Source organism: Podarcis raffonei, chromosome 18 (genome assembly GCF_027172205.1).
Source record: "Podarcis raffonei isolate rPodRaf1 chromosome 18, rPodRaf1.pri, whole genome shotgun sequence".
NCBI classification, from domain to species: Eukaryota; Metazoa; Chordata; class Lepidosauria; order Squamata; family Lacertidae; genus Podarcis; species Podarcis raffonei.
The window spans coordinates 1,491,181-1,518,730 of NC_070619.1; the positions used below are offsets into that span (position 1 = coordinate 1,491,181).

The following is a 27,550-nucleotide window of genomic DNA, read 5'->3' on the forward strand; positions in this document are numbered from 1 at the left end:
TCCTTAAAATAACTCACTTTATCCACCAGTCTCTATGCTTTGAGAAATGAAGTTCAACAAACCCTTCTTGCATGCAGGAGTGTGCCTGCTCTCTCTCTGCACAAGTCCCTGTTCCAGCTTTGCCTCTTCCCAATCAGCCTCTGCTGAGAAAGGCAGGTGATTTTGCCCCGCTTCTGAATTCTACCACTTTGAGGGGGTTTTTTCCTAGTCAAGTGGTATGTAACTTTTACAAAATAAAATGGGTGGTGCTGGCTCATTCAGTCATTCCCAATGTAGACACACAGAGGAAGTACCTATCCTCCGAGGAGGCTGCCAATTGCCTCCCTGCATGAACCGCCACCACTCTGGCTTTCTCTTCTTCCAATCAGCCTCCACCACGGAGGCATGCAGTTCTGACATGTCTCTGCATCTGGGGTGACTGGATCTGTCACTTCTGATGCAGAGATGCACCAGAATCGATGCCTGCCGGGAGGAGGTTCCCGGCTGCACCCCTGCATGAGTGTCTGCTCTGGGTTTCTTCTATGCAGGATGGACTTCTCTTCTTCCTACACACTCAGGCGCAAGGAGTGGTTTCTGATTTTCATTTGGTTTGTGAGAGAGGAATAAGCACACCTTGGAAACCATTTGAGAAGAAATGAATGTGTGATGGTGCAGAAATTTCCTAAAAGGAGGGTCACGTTTGGATGCAAACGGAGACAGCTCACCAAACAAACTACTTGAACAAACGACTGCACGGCATCTGCCCTCCAAAAACAAGTGTGCTCCTGCTTGGGCTTTCTGCCACTATCCCCACACTGAGCAAGGCATGCCACCCTTTCCCAACTCTGGGCTGCTGTGCATGCTTTTAAGAAATGTGTTTTGTTGTCTGCTGCGAACCTTGTAGTTCCCTCTCTCTGGCATGCCGACACTTGTCTCCCATTTCTCACTTACCCTGTTCTGGGGGTGATCCTGGCAGCACTCACCAGCTGCATTCGCTATTAGGATGAGCAACGAGTGCCCTGGGACTCACATGCCCCCCCCCATGCGCCACTAAGTTTCCAACAACTGCGCTGACCAGCAGCAACAAAGAAAGGAATCCTGGCAAAGGAAGGGACAAGCAGTCACAGTTTTGCCCAATGGACACAACGGCAGCCTAACGACATGGGAATCAAGCCGCCGAGTTAACATTAAAGAAAGGCAGCTTGGCATAAACTTTACTTTTTTATTTATTTTCCAGACCCTCTGAAAATGGGGGTCCTGGGCACACAATGGGACAGTTTGTGGGATTTCCATGGTGCGGACCCTCTGCCAAGGCCGTCATGCTGCAAGGCCTTCTTCGTCAGTGAGCTGGACTTTGCTGACCAGGCAGTTTGAAGAACAGCAGGCTGACCTGCCTGCGGCGAGGCTGGTGGTCTGCTTTGCCTTTGTGCTGCATGCCTCTTGGGCTGAGCTTGCCAGCAGGGCTGATTCGCTGGCCGAGCCTGAGATGGGACAGGAGGCCAAGCTTCCCTGAATCAAGACTGTTTGTTCTGGCTCGGGACTCGCTGCCCCAACGGCATCCACTGTTTCTGACCTCCTGCTCCACACACTTTTCCAGGGGAGAGAGAGGTGGCCCTGGTAAAGGTTCCAGGAGAGCAAGGAAAGGAAAAGCAGGGCAAAGGCTGCCCCCCAAAGCACCAATGTGAACGAGAGCCCTTGGACTCTCTGGGGTTGCTCCAGCCTTGCCGGGTCCTCCGTCTGGAGAGACGCCAAGGGCTGCAACTTTGGAGCTGCAGAGACGGCACACTTCCGATTTGAAGGCTCGCCCTCGGGAGCCACAGCGAAGCTGCTCTCTTGCTGGAGGTAAAGGAAATAGGTGGACATGGAGATGCGGAATTCTCTTCCGTTGGATGTCTCAACAGACTGGCACTCGTAAAGCCCGGTGTCAGAAGCCGTCATGTTAAACACGACCAGTCCCCTGGCGTGGAAGAGATACTTGGGCTCTTCGTCCTGCAGGCTGCTGCCATTGAATGTCCAGACAGACGTGGCCAGGCTGGACAGAGAGCTGCAGCTGAGATGTGGGCTGCTACCCAGGGGGACAGGGAGCCTCCTGACGTTCTTAGCTGAGAAAGGAAAGAAGCCAGGGGTGGTTACCCTTCTGCTACACTCACCTCCTTCCATCATTTCAAAGACCTTGCCAACCTCCTCCTACAGCCCTTGCACTCTTTTGCTTCTTATTATGATCATTTTTAGTAGGAGTAGTACCCCACTCCAACTAACTGGTTGCCCCAGCCACTCTGGGAGGCTTCCAGCATATATAAAACATTAAACATTAAAAAATTCCCTATACAGGGCTGCCTTCAGATATCTTCAAAAGGTTGTATAGTTACTTATCTCCTTGACATCTGATGGGAGGGCATTCCACAGGGCGGGTGCCAACGTCAAGAAGGCCCTCTGCCTGATTCCCTGTAACCTCACTTCTCGCAGTGGGGGAACTGCCAGAAGGCCCTCGGAGCTGGACCTCAGTGTCTGGGCCAAGGCTGTTTAGGGCTCTGAAGGTCAGCACCAACACTTTGAATTGTGCTCGGAAACATACTGGGAGCCAATGTAGGTCTTTCAGGACTGGTGTTATATGGTCCCAACAGCCACTCCCAGTCACCAGTCTAGCTGCCACCTTCCGGATTAGTTGTAGTTTTCCAGTCACCGTTAGGTAACTTTAAGCTTCTAGTCCTTCTGTTTTTTAAAAAGCCCTCTATGCCCTTGAGCACAAACCCTGTCAACAGTTGCAAGGGCCCCCACCACCACCTGAGGTGCAGAGGGCGGAAATGTGGGACAGTTTTTTTTGGTAGCAGTACCCAGAGCTGGCTAACCCCACCCCTTTTGAACATTTAGAATCATGGAATTGTAGAGCTGGAAAGGACCACAAGGGCCATCTAGTCCCACCTCCTGCAATGCAGGAATCTTTCGCCCAACGTGTGGATCGAACCCACAACCCTGAGATTAATAGTCTCATGTACTACCAACCGAGCTATCCCAGGTCAAAAATGAGTCAGCAAATCACCTGTTAAATAGGTGGATATTTCATAGAATCATAGAGTTGGAAGGTACCCTGTGGATCATCTAGTCCAAGACCTTGCAATGTTGGAATATGCAGCTGTCCCATGTGGGGACTGAACCTGCAACCTTGGCGTTGTCAGCACCGCACTCTAACCAACTGAGCTCTCTGGGCTGAGCTGGATATAAATAAATCTTATTTAGGGCAATAGTATTTCGAAGCACATTTAATCTATGCTCGCACCTGTTTCATCAGGGTGCTCTTAGACCTGATTTGACTTGGGTTGTGCTGCTGATGTTCTTTTCCTGCCATTTGTGGCTGCTTTGTTAGTTTACAAGCACTTGAGGGTTTTAGGGTGGTAGCTAGCAGCTCTGAGGTCCCGGTTTGTGATGGAAGGGTGGGAGATGGATGTTATAAAGCAATAAATGACATTCTGGCGATGGCATGCCATGGTGGCCTAGGTGTGTTTGTGATCCTGAGATTGATACAGCCAACGTGAGCGTTGTCCCTTTGACCCCTATAGGAAAGAGTTTTCCATTTGCGTAGTGGCTCTCAGAGAAAGAGAAGAGATTCTTGCTGTTTCCCCCTCCTCGCATCTTTGGAAGCGCTGCTTAACATGTGCTGCACGGAGGGTTGGGGCTCCTGAAATTTTAATGCGCTTTCTGCTCTTTAATATTTGCCGTCTTGTACGAGATGCGCTCAGCGGCAACGGCACCGACAATCTCTGCTGCAAGCCGCCGTTGCTGGTCCGGCTGACATTCACTCCCCAGCACCCGGGAATTCCCTGGGTTCAGCCCAGGGCTAAAAATTAAAGGCGGCAGCTTTCGAGAGAATGGCTACAAAAGGAAAAAGCGAACATGCCTTCAGTCCCATTCTCTAGAGCCAGGAGGGGGTTCATGCTAACAAAAGAAGGGGGGAATCTGTGCCTGTGGGAGCAAAGGCAAGCTTTTTTAAAACCAAACACAATTCTTTCATGCAGTGCCTCTGAGAAAAATCAGAAGTCGCCATGCAGCAGATTCAAAGGGAGAGGCACGCAATTAACCAAAGAGGCAGCAACTGTGATCCTAGGTTCAAATCAGACTCTGGGGGCACAGTAATGATTTGCCCTTAAGCAAATCATTGGTTAGAGTGAGATGCTGATAATGCCAAGGTTGCAGGTTCGATCCCCGTAAGGGACAACTGCATATTCCTGTACTGCAGAGGGTAGGATCAGGGTTCCTCCCAACTCTATGAATCTATGATTCAAGATCATGTAGTTGTTTGCAAAAGGGACACGGGTGGCGCTGTCAGTTAAACCACAGAGCCTAGGACTTGCCGATCAGAAGGTTGGCAGTTCGAATCCCCACGACGGGGTGAGCTCCCGTTGCTCGGTCCCTGCTCCTGCCAACTTAGCAGTTCGAAAGCACGTCAAAGTGCAAGTAGATCAATAGGTACCACTCCAGCGGGAAGGTAACGGCATTTCCGTGCGCTGCTCTGGTTTGCCAGAAGCGGCTTAGTCCTGCTGGCCACATGATCCGGAAGCTGTACGCCGGCTCCCTCGGCCAGCAAAGCGAGATGAGCGCCGCAACCCCAGAGTCGTCCGTGACTAGACCTAATGGTCAGGGGTCCCTTTACCTTTAGTTGTTTGCAATGTAGACAGAATGCCTCCAGGCTGCATGGAGGGCTGAGAGGCCTGAGAGGGTAGGGGGAACTGGATGGCACAGCGTCCACTAGTGGCAAATCAGGAAAATGCATTCATGGCCTCTGATGCCAAAAGTGCATTTCGTGTGCACGTGAGAAGTGTCTGCAGGCTTGCGAGGGCATGTGTGTCTGTCTGGGTGGAGGACAGCAGCATTACCGTTAACATGGAGAAAGCAACAGGCTCTTTGGAAAGGAGGTGCAGGGCTCCTGGCCACCCGCCTGCCTGCGACATCACTGTTGCCAGGCAAAGTCAAGTTCCGAAGGGCAGTTCCAGATTACCAAATAGGCAGAATAAGCACCGACCTGTGGGCCCCACACATATTAGGGGCCCCATGACAATGGATCAAAATAATATTGATTTGATCTTGAAAGAAAATTACAACCAAGCCTTCTTAGTTCACTGTTATCCCACTAGAGGGGGGGTGGAGACTGCCTAGGGGCCTCCACAGGGTTTAATCCAGCACTGCCAAAGGGGTTCTATGGTACTGACATGGCTGGAGCTCTGGACAGGAAACAGAGGCTGCAAAGGATCCCTTGCAATGAAGCCTGGCAGGCATTCTCAGCTGGGATCAGTAACTGCTGGGTCACATCAAGGTCAGAGGATTCCTGGGCTTACTTGGGGCCTTTTAAGCCACAGCCTGCTGCCCAACAGGTTGGCATTTTTCTCTCTTCGATACCCTGAGGATTTCTCTTTCTTTATTTCTTTCTTTCACAAAATAAAAAGATAAAAACACTAGCTGCAGCCTTGTCCTGAAGAGCGACCTTTTCACACTGGCTGCTCACATCTGACTTGTCTCTCAAGCTCTGTGACTGACAGGCACCTCTGTTTTGTGGCTCCCCTGCCCAACTCCCATGACCTTTAAAATCTCAACCCCTGGCAGCCTCCCCGCTGCCTGGATGGGTGCCTGGACTCCCTTCCCCATTGGGTGTGCAGCCTCCATCTCCCAGCCCTTTTCCTGCAGATCCTGCACAAGCACAGGAATGTTTTAATTGTATATTTGACATCTGCATCGCAGGGGGTTGGACTAGATGGCCCTCGGGGTCCCACCCAGCTCTACAATTCTATGATTTTATGAGTCATGGGTGGTGGGGGGGGAAGAGACAAATGTCATAATAAGACTGAATGTGAGAGGTGCTCCTCCAGATAACTTGCTTATCCAGAAGTTGCATGATGTCTGTTCTTCAGACAGCATTTGTCCTTATTTCTTTGCAGGGGAGGTTATATGTCTTTCCATCATTTGACAGCTTATCTCACACTTTTCAGCACATCTCCTGATCACAAAAAGTGGGCAACGTCTGAAAGTGGGTGGGTGGCCATGTGGCCAAACTGCTGCCCCAACGGGAAACCAGGAGGCAGGATTCGAGCACCACAGTCCTTTCTCCCCTCCTGCGGTTTACAGCAAAAACCAGGTTCCCGCAAAGGGAAGCCCACAAAGAGGAGGTGACAGCAGTGGCCTTCTCCCACTCTTGTTCGCCACTCTTCTAAGGTGGACTGGCTCTGTCCATGGAGGATCCATTTAGAAATCATAAGAGCCCTTCAGCAGCTGAGTCAGGCCAGCCTTGTCTAGTCCAGCCTCCTGTCTGCATAGTGGCCACGCGGCTGCCCCAAACAGAAGCCCACAGGCAAGAGCAGAGCTCCTCTACCCTCCTGTGGTTTCCATCAACTGAGATCTTTTGTTTTCTTTAATGATTCTTTAGCTGGACCACTGAGGTGGAGACGCTTCTTCAGCTATACAGGGTTGAGGCCATTTAGGGCTTTAATGATCAGCACCAATAATCTGAATCATGCTGGGAAACACATTGGGAGTCAGTGAAGGTCTTTTAGGACTGGAGTTATATGGTCCTGGCGGCCGCTCCCAGTCACCACTCTGGCAGCCACATTCTGGATTAGTTGCAGTTTCCAGGTCACCTTCAAAGGTAACCCTACATAGAGCACATTGTAGCAGTCCAAGCGGGAGATAACCAGAGCATGCACCACTCTGGCGAGACAGGGAGCAGGCAGGCAGGTCTCAGGCATGGGTAGGCAAACTAAGGCCCGGGGGCCGGATCTGGCCCAATTGCCTTCTAAATCCGGCACATGGACTGTCTGGGAATCAGTGTGTTTTTACATGAGTAGAATGTGTCCTTTTATTTAAAACCCATCTCTGGGTTATTTGTGGGGCATCGGAATTCGTTCATTCCCCCCCCAAAAAAAATACAGTCCAGCCCCCCCACAAGGTCTGAGGGACAGTGGACCAGCCCCCTGCTGAAAAAGTTTGCTGACCTCAGACTCTCAGCCGGCGCACCAGATGGAGCAGTTGCTCTGGACACAGTATACCTTCTGTAACTTGGCATCCTATGGATCATTATGGCGCCAGCTTTAGAAAGGTAAAATTTACATGTGTTTCTCTACCCAGTTTAACCTCTGGCCCTGAGCCCCACTTGTGAACTGGCTAACCACACCCAGGCAGAGCACTTGCTTACAGACCCTATGATCTCCAGAAAATAATAATAACAATAATAAATATATACATATGAAAAAAACATTCCCCTACCCACTTCAGGGCACCTGGAGGCATCACCATTCCTGACACTCTGAATCAGATCCCTGCAGGGAGGAAGAGGCAAATTAACATGAATACTTCATGCAGGCATGAAAAAGCATTTGGCGTTGCGCAACCACTTCTCTCAGAAAACATCCTCGCCTGGCCTTGAAATTCACAGAATCATGGCTGAGGGGCTTGGAGCCAACAGGGACTCTCCTGTGAAGAGAGAGCAGAGAACAATGTGCTTCGGTGGCGCACGCTGAAGTATGGCTGAGAGTGCGTGGGTTTCAAAGCCTCACCTTGAGCGTTTATTCTCCGCACAGGCAGGGCTGGAGCCTGGTAGGTGGGAAGCACACTGTGCCAGACCAGTTCAGTCTCTGGTAACAGACACGAGAAGCTTTTCCCCAGCCCCAGATGGAGATGCCGGTGATGGAACGTGAGATCTTCTGGACATGAAGGGCTCTGTCACTGAACTATGGTCCTCCCCCTCAAAATAAACTAAAATCCTAATCCTCATGGTTCTGAGGAAAGGTTCTGATTCACAGGGGTACAGAGGGGAGCTTCTACTGAGTCAGACCACTCTTCCTTCCTTTACAGATAAATTTAAGATTCTAGTCCTCATGGTCTTGAACAAAGAGCTAAGTTTTCCACGGAAAACCACAAAGCTGCCTCGTGTCAAGTCATATCGCTGGTTCATCTAGCTCACGATTGTCTCCAGAGTTTCCCAAACTTGGGTCTCCAGCTGTTGTTGGACTACAACTCCCACCATCCCTAACTATCAGGTCAAGTGGTCAGTGATGATTGGCATTGTAGTCCAAAAACAGCTGGGAGTTTGGGCAATACTGGTCTTGCCTGGAGATGCAGAGGACCTTCTGCATGCTCCAGCCCTTAAAGTTAAAGTCCTCCTGGCTTTGGCTTAAGAGCTTATTGAAACAGAAGCACAGAAAGGTGCCTTACACCAAGAGAGTCCATCTGCCCCAGAAGTAGCTCTCCAGGGTGTCAGATGGGGTTTTCCCCCAGCCCTGTGTAGAGACGCTGGGGTGGATCCTGGCCCTTCTGCATGCCACACTAAACAAAGGGAGGTGGGAGCAGTAGTGAGCAGAAGAATAATGTGTGTTCGTTTCAGTTACAGGCACGGAGGTCGCCTAGAGGGCTCAGAGTGAAATGAGAGGCAGTGATGTTAAGTGAATGGTAAATAATGCACGGCGTAGCTTTCAACCCCTCTCAAATGCTGCATAAATGCTAATAGCTATTGTTATTATGTATCCCACAGGGCAGGGGTTGTGCTACTCACCGCAAACCCCCAGACCGGTTCGCCATGGGGATGCAGGCGCCAAGAGGCCGTGACCAGGCACAGTAAGGATCCCTGGCTAAGACGCAGTCGAGGCAGAACTTGTACCGGCTGCAGGTGGCCACGGGGAGCTGCACCAGCCGGGAGGCAGACCCAGCATACAGCAGGCCCTGGAAAGGGAGCACCAAGCAGACAAGACTGCGGTGTAGCTCAGCTGGCATGGAGCATGAGAGCCTTAATCTCAGGGCCATGTTGGGCATGTTGCAGGGGGCTGGGCAAATGACCCTTGTGGTCCCTTCCAACTCTGATTCTAAGACATCTTTCCTGCACTGGACTAAACTGTACATGAAAGAGATACACGCAAAAGGGCAGGCAGAAGAAGACACATCAGGCTAGGACCTGGGGTGCCATGGTTCAAATCCCCACTTGGGCGGCAGTGGGCCACTCCTTGCCTCTCCGCCTGACCTACCTCACATGGCTGTAGTGGGGATTAGAGGAGAAGCAGGTGCACCTTGGAGGGAAATGTGGGGTGCAAATGCAATAACCAAATGAATAAAATGATGTGAAAGGAAAAGGGTAAACGGTGAGGAAGGTGTGGTGTCATGCTGCACAGCCCATGTAGGCATTTAAAGGCCAAGCCAAAAGGCAGCCACTCTTTCAAATTTTAATTTCTCCGGTTTTGGCACTGCAGTTCTCCAGCCAGGCAACAAGTACGAAACTGACACATGACAGGTTAAACATAAAAATGCCTAACATACAAAAATGCATTGTGCTGGGGGAAACTGCTCTGCAAAAGGGGAAACTGCAATGAAAAAGGTCACCGTGGGGAGAAATTCAGACCCAAACGTCACTGGATTTTCAAAACTTGAAAATAAATAAACTGCAAATTGCTGCAGAATTGTAGAAAGCTGAACTGAAATTTCGGAAAGATGAGTAACTGAGAGAAACCAGAATGGATGGATCAGGACAGATGTCCTACCTTTTGTGCAGCCAGCTTGAGTGTCTGCACAGGCTCTGGAGATGGAAACAGCTGTAACTCTTCCACAATGAAAATCTCCCCCTGGAGGTTGACAGCTTTATGCAAATAGCCCTTATCTGCACAAAATCAAGCACACTTTTAAACCCCAATTAAAGTAAATGGAGTGGGGAGAAGAAGAGAAGGGACCACTGTTTTGAAGGAACCAAGGTCTAAATTACTCAAAAGCAGGAAAAATGTGAGGTTGACTCCCGCCCTCCTAAAAAGGTACTTTATTCATCTGATAAAGAAGCCAAAAAGACCTTGGTAAAGTCGCTGCTTGCCCCAGCCACTCTGGGTGGCTTCCAACATATATAAAAAAACCATAATAAAACATTAAACATTAATAATTTGCCTACACAGGGCTGCCTTCAGATGTCTTCTAAAGGTATGTGTAGTTACTTATCTCCTCGGCTCAGGGGTCGCATAACCTCCATATCCTCCCACATTTGTCTGATGAAAATAGGGACATCCCCTGCTTCCCGGTAGCCGCCCCGTCAACCTTGCGGGGGGGGGGATGCCTACATCAGCCCCCACCACTCTCACTCCAAGAAAGAAGTTCTTTGCCCCTCTCCTTTGTTTGGAACAGATGGGAGGATGACCGCCCCATCTTGGCACCCAGCAAAAGGAAGGTGAGTCAGCACAAGAAGGAACTGAGCAGGAAAAGCAGAGTCTCTCAAGCATGGCAGATTTTGGAGGTGTTTCCTGAGACCTTCAGCGGACTCCATGGGAGGTAGCAGAGGGCACACGGGCACCTGCTTGTGCCATGCTGGCGATTCCCAATCTAGGAAGTTGGCCTACCTGTCCCTAGGAAAAGGATGTCGTACGTTGCATTATCCATGCCACTAGTTTGGTCTACCACAAGATGTGTGTATCGCACGCCTCTTTTGACCAACACCGGCTGGTGGCCGATGGGGTTCACGGTGCCATCCATCAGGGGATGGTCCCTGGCAAACTGGAGGACTCTGTCCGGCAAGTCAAGGGAAGAGCTGTATCCCTCCTGGTGCCTGGCAGAAATGTTGAGGCACTAGAAAAAGGAAGATGGTTACAGTATTCCTTTTATTCAGACGTTCACCTGTTTGGTACACACCAGTGATATCCACTTGAACACTTACCACATGGGGGCATAGATGGTCAACCAGGGAAGGGAGGGGGACAACTTACAGCGCCCGGCCGAGGCGTGGGGACCTCTCCCCTGTGCACCACCCATTTTGCATGTGAATTCTCAACGGCAAGGGGGCCTTTGAAGTTTCCTTTCTGGAAGAGGTCTTGAACAGCTTCCATCCTGAATGCACAAATGGCCGAGATGTCCAATCTCCCCCTGAAACAAGATGGAAAGGAAATAAGTTCTGCGACAGAGCACGTCTTTCCAGAATGCCTCCCTGCTTCTGGAACAACCAAAGGATTTGTCTGATGAAGAAATATGCCCACAAATAAGATAAAAACTCCCTCCCACTCTTCAGAAGTGGAAGAAGCAAATCATGCAGAGATGCAAGAAGCAGCCATCTCTGAAGGTGGGGGGATTTGGGCTCAGCCTATGAAGCTGCCTTATCCTTGGCTGTCCAGCAACCCAAAGATTGTACAGCTAGCATGGTCCAAGTTCTCAGGCAGAGAAAGATCTTTCCCTTTCCAACCTTTTTTCCCCCAAACAGGAGATGCCAGAGATTGAACTTTCTGTATGCAAAGCAGGTGGCTCACCACAGTGAACCACAGTGCCTCCCGAATAAACAAAGAATTGGTTATTTTACCAATTTACTGCTTACAGAAACAGGCACTTCTCTCCCATTTGCTCCAGCAGAGGTTTGGCAACACTAATTCTACAGGGTGGGGGGGAAAGAACAACAGCACAGCTCGGCCACACAGTCTGCACGATGCATTCACTGTTTCTCAGGTGCTAATTGCAATCTTGAGATGCCTGCTTTTCCCAATCACCCTTTGGTGACAAAGCTTCTTTGTATGAAAAAGTCAGAAACAGAAAGGGTGGGGCAGTGGGGAGAAAATTATTCACAAAGGAGACTTCTGCCTTGAGTCAAACCAGGGTACTGAAATGTGGGCCGCCCTTAAGTTGTATCTGTCAATTATTCACAAGACCTCAATAAAAGCTTGTGTTGCTGCCATGTTAGGGGGCCTTTAGTGAGGCTTTTTCTGCCATTCCTGTGGGATGGCTGATGTAGTTCTGTCGTCATTGCCATGTGCTCTTATCTGAGCTGTTGGGAGTTGCAGGGAAAACACGCAAAGAAGGCTGGGGTAGCTGCACCGCTATGGTGGCCGCGGTTTCTGCTTTATGCTCACAACAGCACATGTTCCCCACCATTTTTTGAAGGAAAAGCTGGAGGTTGGCTTTTGCTGCCCAATTCCCCAATGGGCTCTGAGTCCCCTAAGTCCATGAGAAGAATGGATGGAGGTAGGATCCAGAGAAAGCAAGGCAGATCTTTATTTTTCTGTTGCAACAGAGTACCCCGCCCTCCTTGCAAGGATGTGAGAGACCGAGAACAAAGTGTGCAGACACTTTTAAATACTTTAGACATTGCCCAACCCCTTAGCCAAAGACTTAACTAAAAGCATCATACATACATCACAGAAAGAGGGGTTCCAGCACAAAAATTTGAGTGTGCAGTCATCTCTCCTGTCTGCCAGGATACCTGATAATGTTTTACTGACTGCATTACCTGGGCAGCCTGGCCATTCTTTTGAGATGTTAAATACTTTAGTTCTTCAAGCAGAGGCCCACCCTATTCATACACAAATATGCCCTTAAAACAGATTTTGTAGGGTTTGTAAGTGAAAAGAACTACTGGGAAAGGTTTCTCCAATATATTTCCTTCTGTAGAGGAAATATTTTGGGTTATTAAGAATCAAGATGACATCAGGATTGCCCCCCAGAACTATTTCAGACATGTGATTTATTTACTGGTGTATGTGTGCTTACCTTGTGCATTTATGAACATTTATTCTATATTTGAGACCTTAGAATTCTTATAACACAGTCCTTCTTCACACAGCACACATTTAAACTATGAAACTCCCTGCCACAGGAGACAGTGACAGCTGCCAACTTTGATGGCTTTAAAAGAAACTCATGGAGGAGAAGGCTCTTGATTGGTTCTGGCCCTGATGGCCAGGCTCTGCCTCCAAATCCCAGGTGCGGGAAAGGACAGGAGAGGAGGGGGCTCTTGTGCTCAGGCCCTGCTTGAGGGCTTCCCTTTGGGGCAACTGTTTGGCCACGGTGAGGACAGCAGGCTGGCCTAGCAGTGTTCTTCTTATGTTCTTACGGCTGTGAGAAAACCTTACCACTGCTGGGTGAAAATCCCATAAAAGATGCTTTCCCGCCAGTTGGTTGTTTTGATCATGAAGATGGCGTGGAGGACATTGAACTGAAAATCTGATTCAGGAGCTGAGCAGACAAGGGTGGCCTTTAGAAAGGAGGTCCACTTTTTCTTCAGGGTGCGCCTCCCACCGAGATCAGCCTGTGGAAAATAACCCAGCAAGATAGCAGCGAGCAGCTCTTCCCCCTCCCCTGAATCAGGGCCATTCCCTGGGCAGGGCTGGGGGAGCTTGATGCCAATAGTGGGCAGGGCCAGAGCTAAGTGGATGGGGCCAGTCCTTTTCTTCCTAGCACCCCCTTTTCTCTTTCTCCCACCCCTTCCACACAGAGCTGAAGGTGCCATGTTGTAGCCTAGGGATGGAGGACCTTTCCCGCACTGGTAAGACAATCAAGGGGTCCAGGTACGCACTGTGCAGATCTGGGCTACTCGCGAGACCAGAAGTTTGTCGTAGAAGTCAAACTCAACCGCCGCTTCTGTGAAGAAGACATAAACTCTGTCCGAGTCGGAGCCTGCCCCATTCTCCTGCACGAGATCCATGTGAACGAAGGTGGGCTCTGAAGAAGACAATGACACAGGGTTATTGTTCAATGTCAGGGGCAGAGATCCTAACCAGCTGAAGCACCGTACTCTCGCCACTCAGACTTCCAAACTTCATGATTCTTTTAGGAGGGAATCCACGCCCCCTGATACCAAAAGGGGAGAGTTCTGCAGCACCCAACAAAAAATATGTTATAGCATCGATATATCGTTCAAAACCACTTTGAAGCCCATATTGTGATATCGGTTTCATAATTTTTGACCTGGCAATATATAGAGTGTGTGTGTGTGTGTGCACGAAAAATCACAATGTGGGAAAAACCATGAAGCCAGCCAATGCCTCTACATAACTCCATTCTTATTTCAGACATTGTGATATATCAGCATATTGTGATGTTTAGCTGCTGATATATCACAAAGCTGAAAACCAGCTCCATCCCTATTTCAGACATTCTGATGTATCAGTATATTGCGATGTTTAGCTGGTGATACACTGCGATGTTGAAAACCAGGTATCACCCAGCTCTAATCAGTAGTGATAGCCACCAACCTAGATGGTTTCAAAAGAGGATGAGGAAGTGAAGTCTATCCATGGCTACTAGTCATGATGGCTCTGCCCTTCCGCCACTGTCAAGAGGCAGGCAAGGGAAACCTCAGGAGGGGAGAGTTGCTCTTGTGTGTCCGTCTTGCTTGTGGGCTTCCCGTTGGGGCACCTGGCGCCCATGGGGATGGGTAGGGTGGAAGGCAGGGAGCCCAACAGTAGACTGGTAAGACTCCCTGGAAAAGACCCTGATGTTGGGAAAGATGGAGGGCACAAGGAGAAGGGACGACAGAGGACGAGATAGTTGGACAGTGTTCTTGAAGCTACTAGCATAAGTTTGACCAAACTGCGGGAGGCAGTGGAAGACAGGAGTGCCTGGCATGCTCTGGTCCAGGGGGTAATGAAGAGTCGGACATGACTAAATGACTGAACAACAACAAAAAAACCCCCAAGAAACAAGGCAGGCAGGTGGGGGACAAGTGAGGGCAGACTGAGGTTGGTGGGGCCCTTTTCCTAAATGGATCATGTGAACATAAGAAGAGTCTGTTGGATCAGGTCAGGCTCTTCTTACATTCCCAAACTCTTATGGAATGGAACACACTTCATCAGACACTTGAAAGATCCCTCCTCTAGATGTTCCGACACTCAGTGCAAGACTCCCAGGGCAGTGTACAGAAATGCAATAAAGCGCACTAAAATAACAATAAAATAGCACGCAGCAGTCATCAAGAAGAAAAGGGGGAAACATAATCGTCCAATGATTTCCAAGAGGCCCTGAAACTGAATAAAAGCAGAGAGATGAATTCCCTTATTTTAAAATTTTAAGTGTTTTGTGCATCCTTGCTAGGGTCTCTCTCCCCAAGCCCCTTCTGTGTTGAAACTTGCAAAACAGCAAAAATCAGCATAGATTAACATCAGGCATCCAGTGGTACAAAGAAACCTAGATTACTCCTTCATAGAAAGGACAGTTTGTTATCACTCAGGCTAAATGAGAACATTCTTGCCCTCATTTAAATAAAGGGGCCGTTTATAGAAATTAATTAAATTGCCTTGCATCTCCTTTCTGTTGCGACAAGGCAGAGCGAATAAAGCCTTTCTGATGGCAAGGAAAATGGGTGAAAATAGGCCTGTCAACAGATTAAAGAACTTTATTTATGGATTAATTATCTGATTTGGAAGCGCTTAATCACGGGGAGCACGTTTACAAATTGCAAAAACATCGGTGACGGAGCCCCCTTGGGAGGAACTTGATTGCAAGTTAAAAATTTAATAACAAAATTTAATAAGCTGAAAGATGGCGCTTATTGTTGAGACATGAAAGGTCATCCATATTGTAGCTTGCTTATTTGCAGCAGGGAAGCCTGCAAAGCTAATCGGCTGAGAGGCTGTGATAGCATCCATAGGTGGTTCCATGGAAGGCAAAGCCATTTGCGGTATTTATTTATTTAGTTATTAAATTTGTATATTTCAACCTTTTTAAAAGTTCACAGGGTGCTTCACAACATAAAATGCAAAATGAGAACACAAAATACACAATAAAACTAAAAGAAACTCATAATTCCCCCTCCCACAAACACATTGAAAAGACCATAGAACGTTAATCAGCCAAAGACCTGGTTATAGAGAAATGTTAAAGATATGCAATGAAGGCACAAAGTGAGTCTCCATTGGGAAGAGCACTCCACAGGTGGGGAGCCACTGCCGAAAAGACCCATTCTCATGTGGCTGCCCTCTGGATCTCTCATGGAGGAGGAAGACGAAGAAGGGCCTGAGACGGAACACAGGATCAGGGTCAGTTCATATGGGAAGAGGTGGTCCTTAAGCATTGCAGGGGGTTGGACTAGATGGCCCTCAGGGCCCCAACTCCATGATTCCATGATTCTACGAAGAGAAGACGGAGAATGAGGCCGAAGGGAAAGGAAATTAGGAAGGAACCAGGGTCAAGATAATACGGAGAGCCTTAGCTTTTATAGAAATGCTCGGTGCATTTACAAGTGCCTGTCCTTGCCCAACTGCTTTGTGAGAGGTGCAGCTTGGAAGAAGCTGGCTAGGTGGGTGGGGAGGTGATGGCTGTGGCTTAGGCCACACGCAAAGGAGCCAGCCCAAATTGACTTCCATTTGCTCTAGTGTGCCTTTGTGACCTCATTAGCCATTGCACCAATTGCTGCTGCCACCTCAGCCCTATCTGCAGGGTTAACAGCGTATGCACCACATGCACAGTAATGGGGCATAAGCAAAGGTCAGCCGACTGTGGAGGACACAGTGACAACACATTTTTACTCACCCCCAACCCAAATCTTTCCTGAACCAAACCTGTGCACCAGTTCCCTGGATCTCTTTCAATCTAAGGACTGGGATACTGCATTTTAAAACATGGACTTGTGCAACTTTTAACATCCCCTCCAGCACTAGCCTGGTTTGATGGTTTGTTTTGTTTTTTAAAGATCTCCCTTTAACAAAATCTGTTTGGTGTTTTAATGAAAACCTGCTTTTTAAGCTACCATGTAAAGAAAAGCTGTGCACGTAGCGTTTGGCTGCTGCGCCGCTTTCTCGCCAGATGACGCCGAGGCAGGGTGTGTGTTTTCCAACAATGGCAGATTTAATTGCATGTGCAAAGGGCCCAGTACATGACAAGAGGCAGAGGCGGGCAGATCACGAGATCGAAATAAGCACTGCACCTCCAAGCTCCATTAATTGGCGATATCTGCCTGGCGGACATACCTTTTTTTAAAAAGAGACTTACCGTTAAGCCATGATGCTTTAAATTCTGTCCTTAAAGGATTCCTCAGACTCCGTAGTATAATTGGCTCCGAACCCAAGAAGTTGTTTGAAGTGGCGGAATAAAGTGCACCGTCTGGGCAGGAGAATAAAGAGACAGGCTTTTTAAAAATCTCTGGCACTAATTACAGAGAAGAGGCAAGTATTTTGTGTGTGCATGACAGGCTGATGGCTATATTCAGAAGCAGGTCAAGCGAGTACATGGGCGTAGCCTGGGGGCAGCTGCCCCCCCAATCAAGTAAATAAATAAAAATACTTAACTAAAAGTATAAATAACCAGAATATTTGAAATAATGATTTAATAATAATTTTATTATTTATACCCCACCCATCTGGCTGGGTTTCCAGCCAAATGTTTTGACAGATTTTTCTGAGTGCTTGGGGTCAAAAGAAGACATTTCATTCCAAATCTGCTAGACGGAGCCAGACAGAGGATGATGACAGGTGGGTGTCCAGGCCCCTGCCTAACATAAATCCTGGCCACAATCATGACCCAGAATCATTCAAAATCTTAAGCACCCAAGAAGGAAGGATTAAAGGTGGGTGGAGCTGGAAGAATGCTGTTAGCATCTCAGAACTGTATCCAGTGTTAGCCCTACTCAGGGCAGATCCATTGAAATGGATGGACATGACTAAGTTTGGGGAAAGTCCACGGGGGGCGGGGCGGGCGAGGAGGCTTTATGCAAGCAGACAGACTGGGCTGTGTGTAACAAAATAAAAATAAATCGGCTTTCTGATTGCCCTTTCCAACTTCCGGGTTGGCGCCATCGTCTAATGGCGGATTCCCTCCGAGCTCTGGAGGGAATCGGCTCAACAGGGGTCGGGTTCTGCCGCGGCGGCGACGCGGGGACCCTTAGAAACCACAGGCGCTGAAGCCTGTGGACCTGGTGATTCGGCGGGCACCATTTGCGCCCCCCCCGACCCGCAAAGGAGCCTTTTTAAAGGCTCTGGAACGGGGGACGGAGAGCGGCGTGGTGCTGAGAGTTCGACTGCTTCCCCTGCTGAGTGAAGCCGCATGCCATGGACGGAGAGCGCTAACTTCTTCCTTTGAACATTTGGATCAAAAGTAACGACCCGTGAGTAACACGGTAATTGGACTTAAAAGGGAAATTTTATTATTGGGAATTCGGCACGATCGGGCAAGGTGTTAAAAGGAAGTCTGCCTACCCGCCTTATAAACATCGTAAAGCAAGGATTTTATTACTAAGGTTGTGAGAATACCTTTCTTTTTGTGGAAAAAAGCAATTAACTTTATATTGGGCCAATTTAAGTGACTGTGCTGGAGGATAAGAGCTAACATTGAGAACGGAATTCACTCCTCCCCCAAGACCCGGGAGCGATCGGTGAGAGGGCCTGCGGAAGAGGTATAAAGATTTTGACAGCTGTCAAATTAGCTGTCAAAGTTGGGGGGGGAAAGGAGAACTTTGTTTCTGCTGTCTTTGCTGGTTTCATTTGATACAATTTGGTAACAAATTGTTAAAAATAAAGAAGAAAAGGTTAACTTGTCTTTTGGGTGGAAATTGGAAGACATTAAGTAACTAGAATCCCTCTAGAGGGGGTTCAGGACATTACAAAAATGGCGGTAAGTGGAAAAATACTGGCTGAACTGGAAAAGACCTTCACGCTTCTGGGAAAACTGCAGGAGCAGACAAATGTTTTGACTGTGAATGTCACAATAATGAAGGGAACAGTAAATAAAGTTGCTGAGCCTGGAAAGGATATGATTCAAGTTCCTGCAGATGAACAGGGAAGTGTTGTTGTTGATCCAAAAATCCTTACAGCCAAACAGGAGAAGGAATTTGAGTCAATTGAGGAGGTGTTTAAAGAGGAATATGAGGATCTGAAGGAAAAAGAAGGAGGTGCTGTGATGCTGCAGACGATTAAGGAGAGCCAGAGGCCTGTTAAGTTGGACATAAAGGAAAATAAGAACAGGATGATGAAAATTTGGTTGGAAGGGAAGAATGGAAATTGGAGAGATCTCCTTATATGGGGATCTGAAGACATATGGAATACAAATTTGGCTAATGTGGAATTTGGAGCCTTTGGGACATTTGGACTTATGAGAAGTAAGAAACCAGATCTTGGCTCCATTGTTAAATATGGAGGTCTGGCTGGAAGAAATATGGACCTTATTGGAACAGAGCTTCTTCGAGATTCAGAATTTAAAATAAAGGACTATAAAAAAAACCGGCAGAGAGAAATTGAGAGACAGTTAAGTGCCTCGGATATGAGGTCGCCAGGCTGATTTCAGATGGACTGATGGACTTTGGTTGGGGATCGAAACCGGGAAAGGGGGTGGTAGGGCTTTGGGAATCCAAAGGGTGTACAAATATATTTTGGTTTAATTAAGTTGGTTTTGCCACTAACATAAAAATGGGGATTTTGGGGAAGGGATTTGGGGCCGACCTTAGCAAAAGATTGTTAAGAATAAGTGTTGATGTATAGAGATTGAGGTTTTTAAGTTAAAATGGGTTAATTAAATTGATGGGGTGAATTTAGGAAAAGTATTTTAAGAATAAGTTTTGAAATATAAAGATTGAGGTTTATAAGTTAAAATTGATTAAGTAAAATGAATTAGAGGAAACAAGGTAAAGTGTGGGGACAAAAATTTGCTGAGCTAAAAATTGGAATTGGAATACAAGAAGGGCAGGTGTGGGGAAGTCAAGGAAATTGGGTATGGAAAGTAAGTAATGTAAACTTTTTCAACTGTTGCTTTTTCTTTTTCTTTTCTTCTCTCTTTTTTCTTTTCTGTTTTTCTTTTATATTTTTTTGGAAATTTCAATAAATATATTTTTTAAAAAAATGATTGCCCTTTCCAAGCCAGTCTTTTGTTCAAGGCCTGAAAGGACACACCTGATCCAAAATATCCCAAACACCTAATTGGAACAATTAGCACTCGGCAGGCATGACTAAGTGGGAAAGATCTCAGCTCCCTCCTGATGGTGTTGTGACAGTGAGAAAACTCACCAACCACCAGAGACGTGTATCGTGTCCTCGGCTCAAAGGGGCATCTTCCCCTGCTTTCTACCACCTTGGACAGCAGCTTTAGCTTCCTATTGTCCATGACCTATTTGCAAACCAAGCAAAACCAAATGAGCAGAGCTTTTCTGTTTAGAGACAGCAGCCAAGGTGAGGCCACATTCCCTCAGGGGGCCACATGGCAGGGATGGAAGGGGCAAGAGGTGAGAAGGGGATGGGCCAATAGATGCAGGCCTCTCTGTTCAACCATCAGGACTCTCCTAGGTTGCCCCAGCCACTCAGGGCAGCTACCAGCAAAATATAAAAACACAATAAAGCATCAAGCACTTCTGCTACTGAAAGCTTTGCTCAAAGAACAGGGTTTTAGCTGCCAGAGCTCCTTGCGCACTTTAAGAGTTAAAACCTAAGAGAAGTTACTCTGAAGTAGACATATATGCTTTAAAGCAACATAAACAAATAAATAATGCTTTTAAGGGGAACAGAACTCACAGATCATAGAACATAGAATCATAGAATTGTAGAGTTGGAAGGGACCCCAAGGATCATCTAGTCCAGGGGTCTGCAACCTTTAAGACAAAAAGAGCTACTGGACCCGTTTCCAAAGAAAAAAAACCTGGGAGCTGCAAAACCATTGCGACATTTAAAACAAACATATCTCCGGAGCCGCGATCTGACAGCGGGCGGGAAGGTGACGTCGGGACGGTGCGTGACTAACGCACGCACCGTCCCCATGCGACATCACAGCCAGTACAGCGCCCGCCACAGTGGGGAGTGTCGGGGCGCACAATGCACCTCCTCCCCTCGCTAGTATCCGCCCCGGAGCCGCGGCAAAGGTGTAAAAGAGCCACATGCGGCTCCGGAGCCGTGGGTTGCAGACCCCTGATCTAGTCCAAACCCCTGCAAAGCAGGAACCGAAGACCTCTTGGACCATTAGGGGATTGAGCCCATGACCTTGGCATCATTAGCACCATGAGCTAACCAACGGAGCTAACACAGGACGCTGCTTTTTACTGAGGCAAGTGGTCCAACTGGCCTAGTATCGCCCGCACAGACTGGTAGCAGCTATTCAGGGTTTTAGACAGGAAACTCTCCCAGCCCCAGCTGCAGGTGCCACTGGCGACTTGAACCTGGGGACCTTCTACATTCAAGGCAGTTGCTCCCCCTCTGCGCTATGGCCCTCCCCCAACTACACTATATGAGAAAGGGGAGGTGTCAGGGTGCTGTTGACAGCTCCTGGCTGATTGCCCAGGAAAGCAGAAAGGCAGAGAAAACACAGGCTTTTTAGTTCTTTTTACTATTATTCCAGATGTCAAGGCAAGGCAACCAAGCACCTTTCAGTATCTAATGTGGCTCTGAATGAAGCTCCACACACAGGACACACCCCTTCTTCGTACTTCCCTGTTCATCAGACTCCTCCCCTCTCATACAGTTGCTGTTCAGGGCCACCTGCCTTCAGTCCCTCTGCTCTGCTATTCTCAGTGAACGCCTGGTTTGTGGGGAGGGAATGGGTTCTGGAAGTCTCCCCAGTGACAGCGCGTCAGTCAGCTGCTGCTTGGGCTCTGCCTGCTCAATGCTACCTAGATTCTCATCTCCCATTATTTCCCAACTTCTTCCCTCTTGTTCTTCCTCTGGGGTGTGCCCTGTGTCGAACCAGTCCTGTAGAGCTATACTATCTGCCCCTTCCTCCCCTCTGGAAAGCTCCTGGGGAGGTGGTCTCCATCCCTCCTCTGCGTCTGCCCAGTCCCTGACAGTGGGCACGATACCTATAGGTGTTCCACGAAGCGTATTTTGCAAACTTACCATGTAACGACAAGCAGGATTAAACGCATTGGTTCCGCAAACATATAAGCTGGTGGCATTTATCTTATGCAGAATGAGGATGTAATTCTGGCAATCTGCCTTTTTTATATAAAAAAAAGCACACAAAATGAAACAGTGGGGGGAAGGGGGAAACAGATCAAAAGCACACGTAGCTCTGAAAGCTATTCTGCTACTGGAGTTAAGCAGCCAAGTCTAGACTCAAAAGTCACCTGACATACAATACTGGAGATAGCAGGGATTTGTTCATTCATTCAAAGACTCAGCAACTCGCTGAGAGAGATGCCTTGGACAGCCGCTGCCCGTCAGGGTAGATGATGGTGGTGATGATGATGATAATAATAATAATAATTCAATACGTACCCTGGACATCTGACTGGACAGCTTCCAACAGAATCAAAACACAGCAAAATATCAAACATTAAAAACTTACTGATATCCCTTCAGATATCTTGGGAAAGTCTTATGGTTGTTTATTTCCTTGACATCTGATGGGAGGGTGTCCCATCTTGCCACCCTCTACCCAGCTCCCTGTAACCTCACTTTTTGAAGTGAGGGAACTACCAGAAGGCCCTTGCTCCTTCAGGTCTATGGACCGAGGCCATTTAGGGCTTTATAGGTCAGCACCAACATTTTGGATTTTGCTAGGAAATGTACCGGGAGCCAGTACATTAGAACTGGTGTTAGGGGCCGCTCCCAGTCACCAGTCTGGGTTAGATGGACCAATGGTTTGACTTAGTGTGTAAGGCAGCTTCCTAAAACTGGTGAGGGTAAGATTTGCAGCCAGAGGTCCCAAATCTGCCTCCGGAGAGTTACCGTCTCCAGGGAGGGCAGTTGGAGTCCATTGATTGCACCCTGTTCCTGGACAGAGACCCACATTGCTAAAGTGACCCAGAAGCACCACGGCCAAGACCTACTTTACTCTTTCCTCGTCGAAGGCACTCAAGCTTCCTGTTCTCTGGGGCAAACCAGGCCTCCTGGGAACCCAAAAGCAAATGAAACATTAAGATGAGTGAACGGAGACTGCAGACCAATTCCATTTTCTACTTTATAGTCACCACTGCTTTTAGCTGAACACTTCCTGGGCTGGAAGTGGAAGTACTAGGCTTACTTTTGGGGGCAAAGTTGTTGAGCTTTTTTCTCAGTTTTTCCCAGAGCTGTTAAGCTTTTTCTGTTATGTTTTTGGGGCATATTCGCCCACCCATAGATGCTCTTCCAGCGGCTTGCCTTGCAAGGGGGCTCACTCGCATGCCACCAAGGCAGAAGGCTCCCCATCATCGCCAGGTAGAAGGATATCAGGTTAAGAGGAAAGACCTTCTCTCAGTCTGGAGAGCCACTGCCAGTCAGAGTAGACAATACTGCACTAAATGGACAAGTCATCTCACCCGGGGCAAGGCAGGTTCCTATTTTCCACCTCCCAGCCCTGACATAAAAAGCTTTTAAGTCAGGCTTTTTAAAAAAAAGTGAAAGAAAACAAGGGACTAGAAATAATCTGACAATTTGGTTTCTTTGCAAAAAGTCTCCTAAAAGACACACAAGTGTGAATATTTTAAACAATGAAATAATAAAAAAATTAATATTACATACCCTGGTTATTTCTTTAGAGATATCACTCAAGTCCAAAGCAAGGATATAGCCTTTGGCTCCCACATACAAAATGTTGGTTTCTTCGCTCAGGAAGAGGGTGGAAAAATGGGACAGTCCTTGTTTCCAAAAAACGTTAAAATTCTCAGCTATAATAATAAGAATAACACTGCCTTTATTGCCAATGTACAACCTGTGTACAATGAAATATAAATGGAATATAAATGGAAGAGAGAAGACAAGACCTAAACATGACTTGAAAATGACTATGTGGGTATTTGCAGTCCACTTTCCCAAAAATGGCTTACAGTAATAGCATTAAAAATTAGCGAACATTACTGTCACTATAATCATAATGATCTGATGTAGAATTATATAATTATATATCATATAATAATTCTTTCTGCTGCAAAACAGAGAGATTTACTTATATAGTTTCTCTTGCATTGCTTTCTTTTGGTGGGTCTACTCCGTGTGGATCAAAGATCCAACCCTTTCCCTTTCCGTTTTGTTCCCTGCCAGGGGCATTTTAAAGTGGTAAATTGGACTACAGGTGATGGGGTTGAATCCAGACTAAGTGAGCTGCCCCAAGTTTCTCATGGAAATGCATGGGACTCAGGTTCTGCTGTGCCTAAATGTTCACATTGATTTTGGTGGGGCCCAAGTTCAACAAATGCAAGTCTCCAGATTCAACCTGATGTAAGTAAGTTAATTTTAGAATACAGAAGGGGCAATACCCTATGTGGCCTCCAGCCTTTTATGGACCCAATCTCATGTGCCCTTACAGCGTTCTCACCTCAGGAGGAGCTTGTCCCTCCTACACTCCACCTCCAGCAAACATTTAGATTTCAAAAAGTACAAATTTTCCTGTTACATCACACCCACCACCACCTTGGCAACCTGCCAGTTCTGACCACTCCTGGGCGAGCAGACAATTCTTAATAGCTCAGTACTTGGTTCCCCATTGTTCCTTAACAGCTAGCCTTAGCTAGCCTGGCCAGGTTGGTTTGCATAAACTAACCCATTAATTCCTTGCCTGGCACAATTCTGAAGCTTGTATTTTCCCTTCATATACAAATATAATCTGAATACTACATTTTATTACTTTCTAATATGCACTGTTACCCCAGCTATAACAATAATGAAAATGATCTCTTCTAAGAAAATAAGAAGTTGCCCTGTTGTATCAGATCTCCCTAGCCCTGACTTTGTCAGCTGGTGCCCTCCAATTGATGGGAGTTTTAGTCCAAAACCTCTGGAGGGCACCAGGTTGACAAAGGCTGACAGAGACCGACAGACTGCCTCAGCACCCTTTTCATTAACAATTGTTGTGGGACACCCACAGTGGTACACCACCGTTTTTCTTGGTACGCAGTCCAGAAGACCCTGTGTGTTGTTGAGTGACCGGATCGTTCCCCAGAGGGCAAGAAGGTGAAAGAAGGCTGTGATGACGCCCGACATTTTGTTGCAGAGCCCTGCAATCTTTCCCGCGTTGGCTCAGTGGCCTTTAACAACCTGAGGTGCAAAAGACACGTTTCATACGGCAATGTTTGCAGTCTCTGCGGTGGACTTTACAATAAACCCTAGACAATTTCTTTCTTTCTTATAATAATAATAACACATTTTTATTTATACCCCGCCCTCCCCGACCAGAGCCGGGCTCAGGGTGGCTAACACCAATAAAATTTCAATAAAACATAATGGGGGGGGGGGACAAACAAACAAACAACCAGTTTATTAAAATACGGGTTAAAATACAATTTAAAATGCAGCCTCATTTTAAAATTAGCCCATAGATCAAAACCCTAAGGGAAGGGAAACATAAGGGTCAGACTGAGTCCAAACCAAAGGCCAGGCGGAACAGCTCTGTCTTGCAGGCCCTGCAGAAAGATGTCAAGTCCCGCAGGGCCCTAGTCTCTTGTGACAGAGAGTTCCACCAAGTCGGGGCCAGTACTGAAAAAGCCCTAGTTGAGACCAATCTAACCACCTTGCGGCTTGGGACCTCCAAAGTGTTGTCATTTGTGGACCTTAAGGTCCTCCGCGGGGTATAACAGGAGAGGCGGTCCCGTAGGTACGAGGGTCCTAAGCCGCATAGGGCTTTAAAGGTCAAAACCAGCACCTTAAACGTGACCCTGTACTCCACCAGGAGCCAGTGCAGCCAGTGCATTTGTATGTAAGCTGTGCATGGTTCTGTCCTGCCCCCCATTTTATCCTCACAAGAACCCAGTGAGGCAGATTCAGCTGAGAAACAGTGACTGGCTCAAGGGCAGCTAGGGAGCTTCAGGGCTGCGTGTGGATCCAAAGCCAGGTCTCCTGGGTCCTAGCCAACCTATTATTACCTTTAGAACAGAGCCCTTACACACACACAAATACCAATCACCATTTTTGCTTCTTAAATTGTGGCGTCCAGAACTGGACACAGGACTCCAGGTGTGATCTGACCTGCAGAACAGAGCAGGATTATGACTTCCCTTCATCAGGACACAAGACTTCTGGTGATGCAGCCTAGAATAGAATTCACTTTTCTTCCTGCTGCATCACACTGTTGATTCATGTTCAGCTTGTGGTCTACTAAGACGCCTAAATCCTTTTCACATCTACTACTGGCAAGCCAGGTGTCCCAGGGCTTATATTTGTGCAGCTGGTTGGATACCATTTCCCAGAGGTATCCAACAAATTCCAATAATAATAGTAGTAGTTGTAGTAGTAGTAGTAGTAATAATAATAATATACCCCGCCCACTCTGGGCGGCTTATACTCAGAACAGACCCATAACATGGTTACAAGTGCCACATAAAACTCCTGCCACAGCTGAAGGAAGGCAACAATTTTAGCATGGTGACACCTGCACTTTGGAACTCCCTGCCTGTTGACTTCAAGCAGGCAACTCCACTGCACTCTTTTTGTTTACAATAACCCTGTAAGATAAGCTGACAAGCTAATGTAAAATACCGTATGTAATGTCAGGTAATGTAAGATAATACTGACAAAGTGTGTTTTAATCTCTTGCTGCTAGTGTTAATTACCTTTTGAAAGGTTTTAGTTGTTTGGAACCGTGCTTTATTGATCATAGCAATATTTTTTTGCAAACCACTTAGAGCTTATTCTTATTATTCTTTGTAAGTTTTGCAATACAAAATAAAGAACTGGGCCTAAGTTGTTGAATTTCATCTGAAGAGGTCTGACATGAGAGACAATCCTTGAATCCTACTGTTGCCACAATAGGCGCTGTGGGTTAAACCACAGAGTCTAGGACTTGCCGATCAGAAGGTCGGCGGTTCGAATCCCCACGGCGGGGTGAGCTCCCGTTGCTCAGTCCCTGCTCCTGCCAACCTAGCAGTTTGAAAGCACGTCAGAGTGCAAGGAACCCTAGCCCCCCCATCACTTTGCAGTTTGTTTCTTTGTCCTGTAATGACCCATATATATATATATATATATGTACGTGTGTGTACACACACCCACACACACACCCCCTCAGGACATCTCCCCTCCCCCCCCAAATATCCCCATATTAACTCTCCAAGGGCGTCTCCCCACAAAAAACAACGCCCTTCCTAGGAGAAAAGACACCCCAACCCCAAAATATTCCTCTCAGGAAACCCCCGCCCCCCACAATTCTCCTCAGGGCAGCCCCTCCCCTCCAATTTTACCAGCTCCCCCCCACGCCTCCGCCCCAAATTCTTCTCAGGATACCCTTATTTCATGCCTTGCCGGGGGGGGGGGCTGGACTAGAGGGCCTTTGGGGTCCCTTCCAGCTCCCCCCAATACAGCCCCCTCCCCAATTTCGCCCTTATCAACCCCACCTTTTTATTCACCTTCCACAAGCCCCCATTTTCTAGGTGCCCTCAGGCGCCCCCACTTTATTTTCAGCCCTCACCCCCACCCAATTATTAAACCTGCCAATATTATTATCATCAGGAATCCCCCCCCTCTTTTCCCTTCAGGTTCTCTGCCGGCTTCCCCCGCTCCCCCCTCCTCAAATTACCTGGCGGGGGAGGGGGAAACGGCCGGGGGGAGGCGCTTTTATACGCCCACGTGACCTGCGCCCCCCACTTGGCCCCGCCCCTCCGAACTCCGGGGCGAATAAAGGAGCTTCGGGGGGGCGACGCTCCAGGCTTCAGTTCTGGAATTCGAAACAATCCATCAGTCCATCCAATGGATTATTACCAATTGTTATTGGTAATAATTGGGGCCCCTCCACCCTACGCCAAGCTGCAGTTATGTATTTTGTAATAACAATAAGTAAATAGTAGTAATAGTAATAGTAGTACTAGTAATAATAATAATAATCAGCAGCAGCAGCTTTGCAAGAAAGCAATCAATCAATCAATCAATCAATCAATAGGCAGGCTTCAGTTCTGGACTTTTAAACAAACAGATTGCCAATTATTGTGATCTCCTTACACCCTACTCCTTACTGCAATTCTGTGTTTTGTAATAATGATGGTGATGATGATGATGAT

The 27,550-nt window shown here is 47.6% G+C and overlaps 1 protein-coding gene across 3 annotated transcripts; it reads right to left on the reverse strand.

The window, feature by feature from the left end:
- Positions 1 to 1,187: 1,187 nt before the first annotated feature.
- LOC128405671 (semaphorin-4E-like) lies at positions 1,188 to 27,153 on the reverse strand. 3 transcript variants are annotated; one of them, XM_053372535.1, is made up of 15 exons: positions 27,073 to 27,153; positions 24,431 to 24,602; positions 23,091 to 23,236; positions 22,421 to 22,480; positions 21,486 to 21,584; positions 19,674 to 19,773; positions 16,672 to 16,782; positions 13,259 to 13,404; positions 12,816 to 12,991; positions 10,689 to 10,845; positions 10,326 to 10,551; positions 9,489 to 9,604; positions 8,513 to 8,679; positions 7,228 to 7,280; positions 1,188 to 2,081 (listed from the first exon to the last, which is right to left on the reverse strand). In XM_053372535.1, exons 2-15 carry the CDS (start codon positions 24,546 to 24,548, stop codon positions 1,297 to 1,299), a joined length of 2,460 nt encoding a protein of 819 aa, XP_053228510.1. In that variant the 5' UTR covers positions 24,549 to 24,602; positions 27,073 to 27,153; the 3' UTR covers positions 1,188 to 1,296. The 3 variants fall into 3 exon arrangements, with proteins under 3 accessions (XP_053228510.1, XP_053228509.1, XP_053228511.1); XM_053372534.1 differs by lacking the exon at positions 27,073 to 27,153 and adding an exon at positions 25,468 to 25,776; XM_053372536.1 differs by lacking the exons at positions 22,421 to 22,480; positions 27,073 to 27,153 and adding an exon at positions 25,468 to 25,778.
- Positions 27,154 to 27,550: the final 397 nt, after the last annotated feature.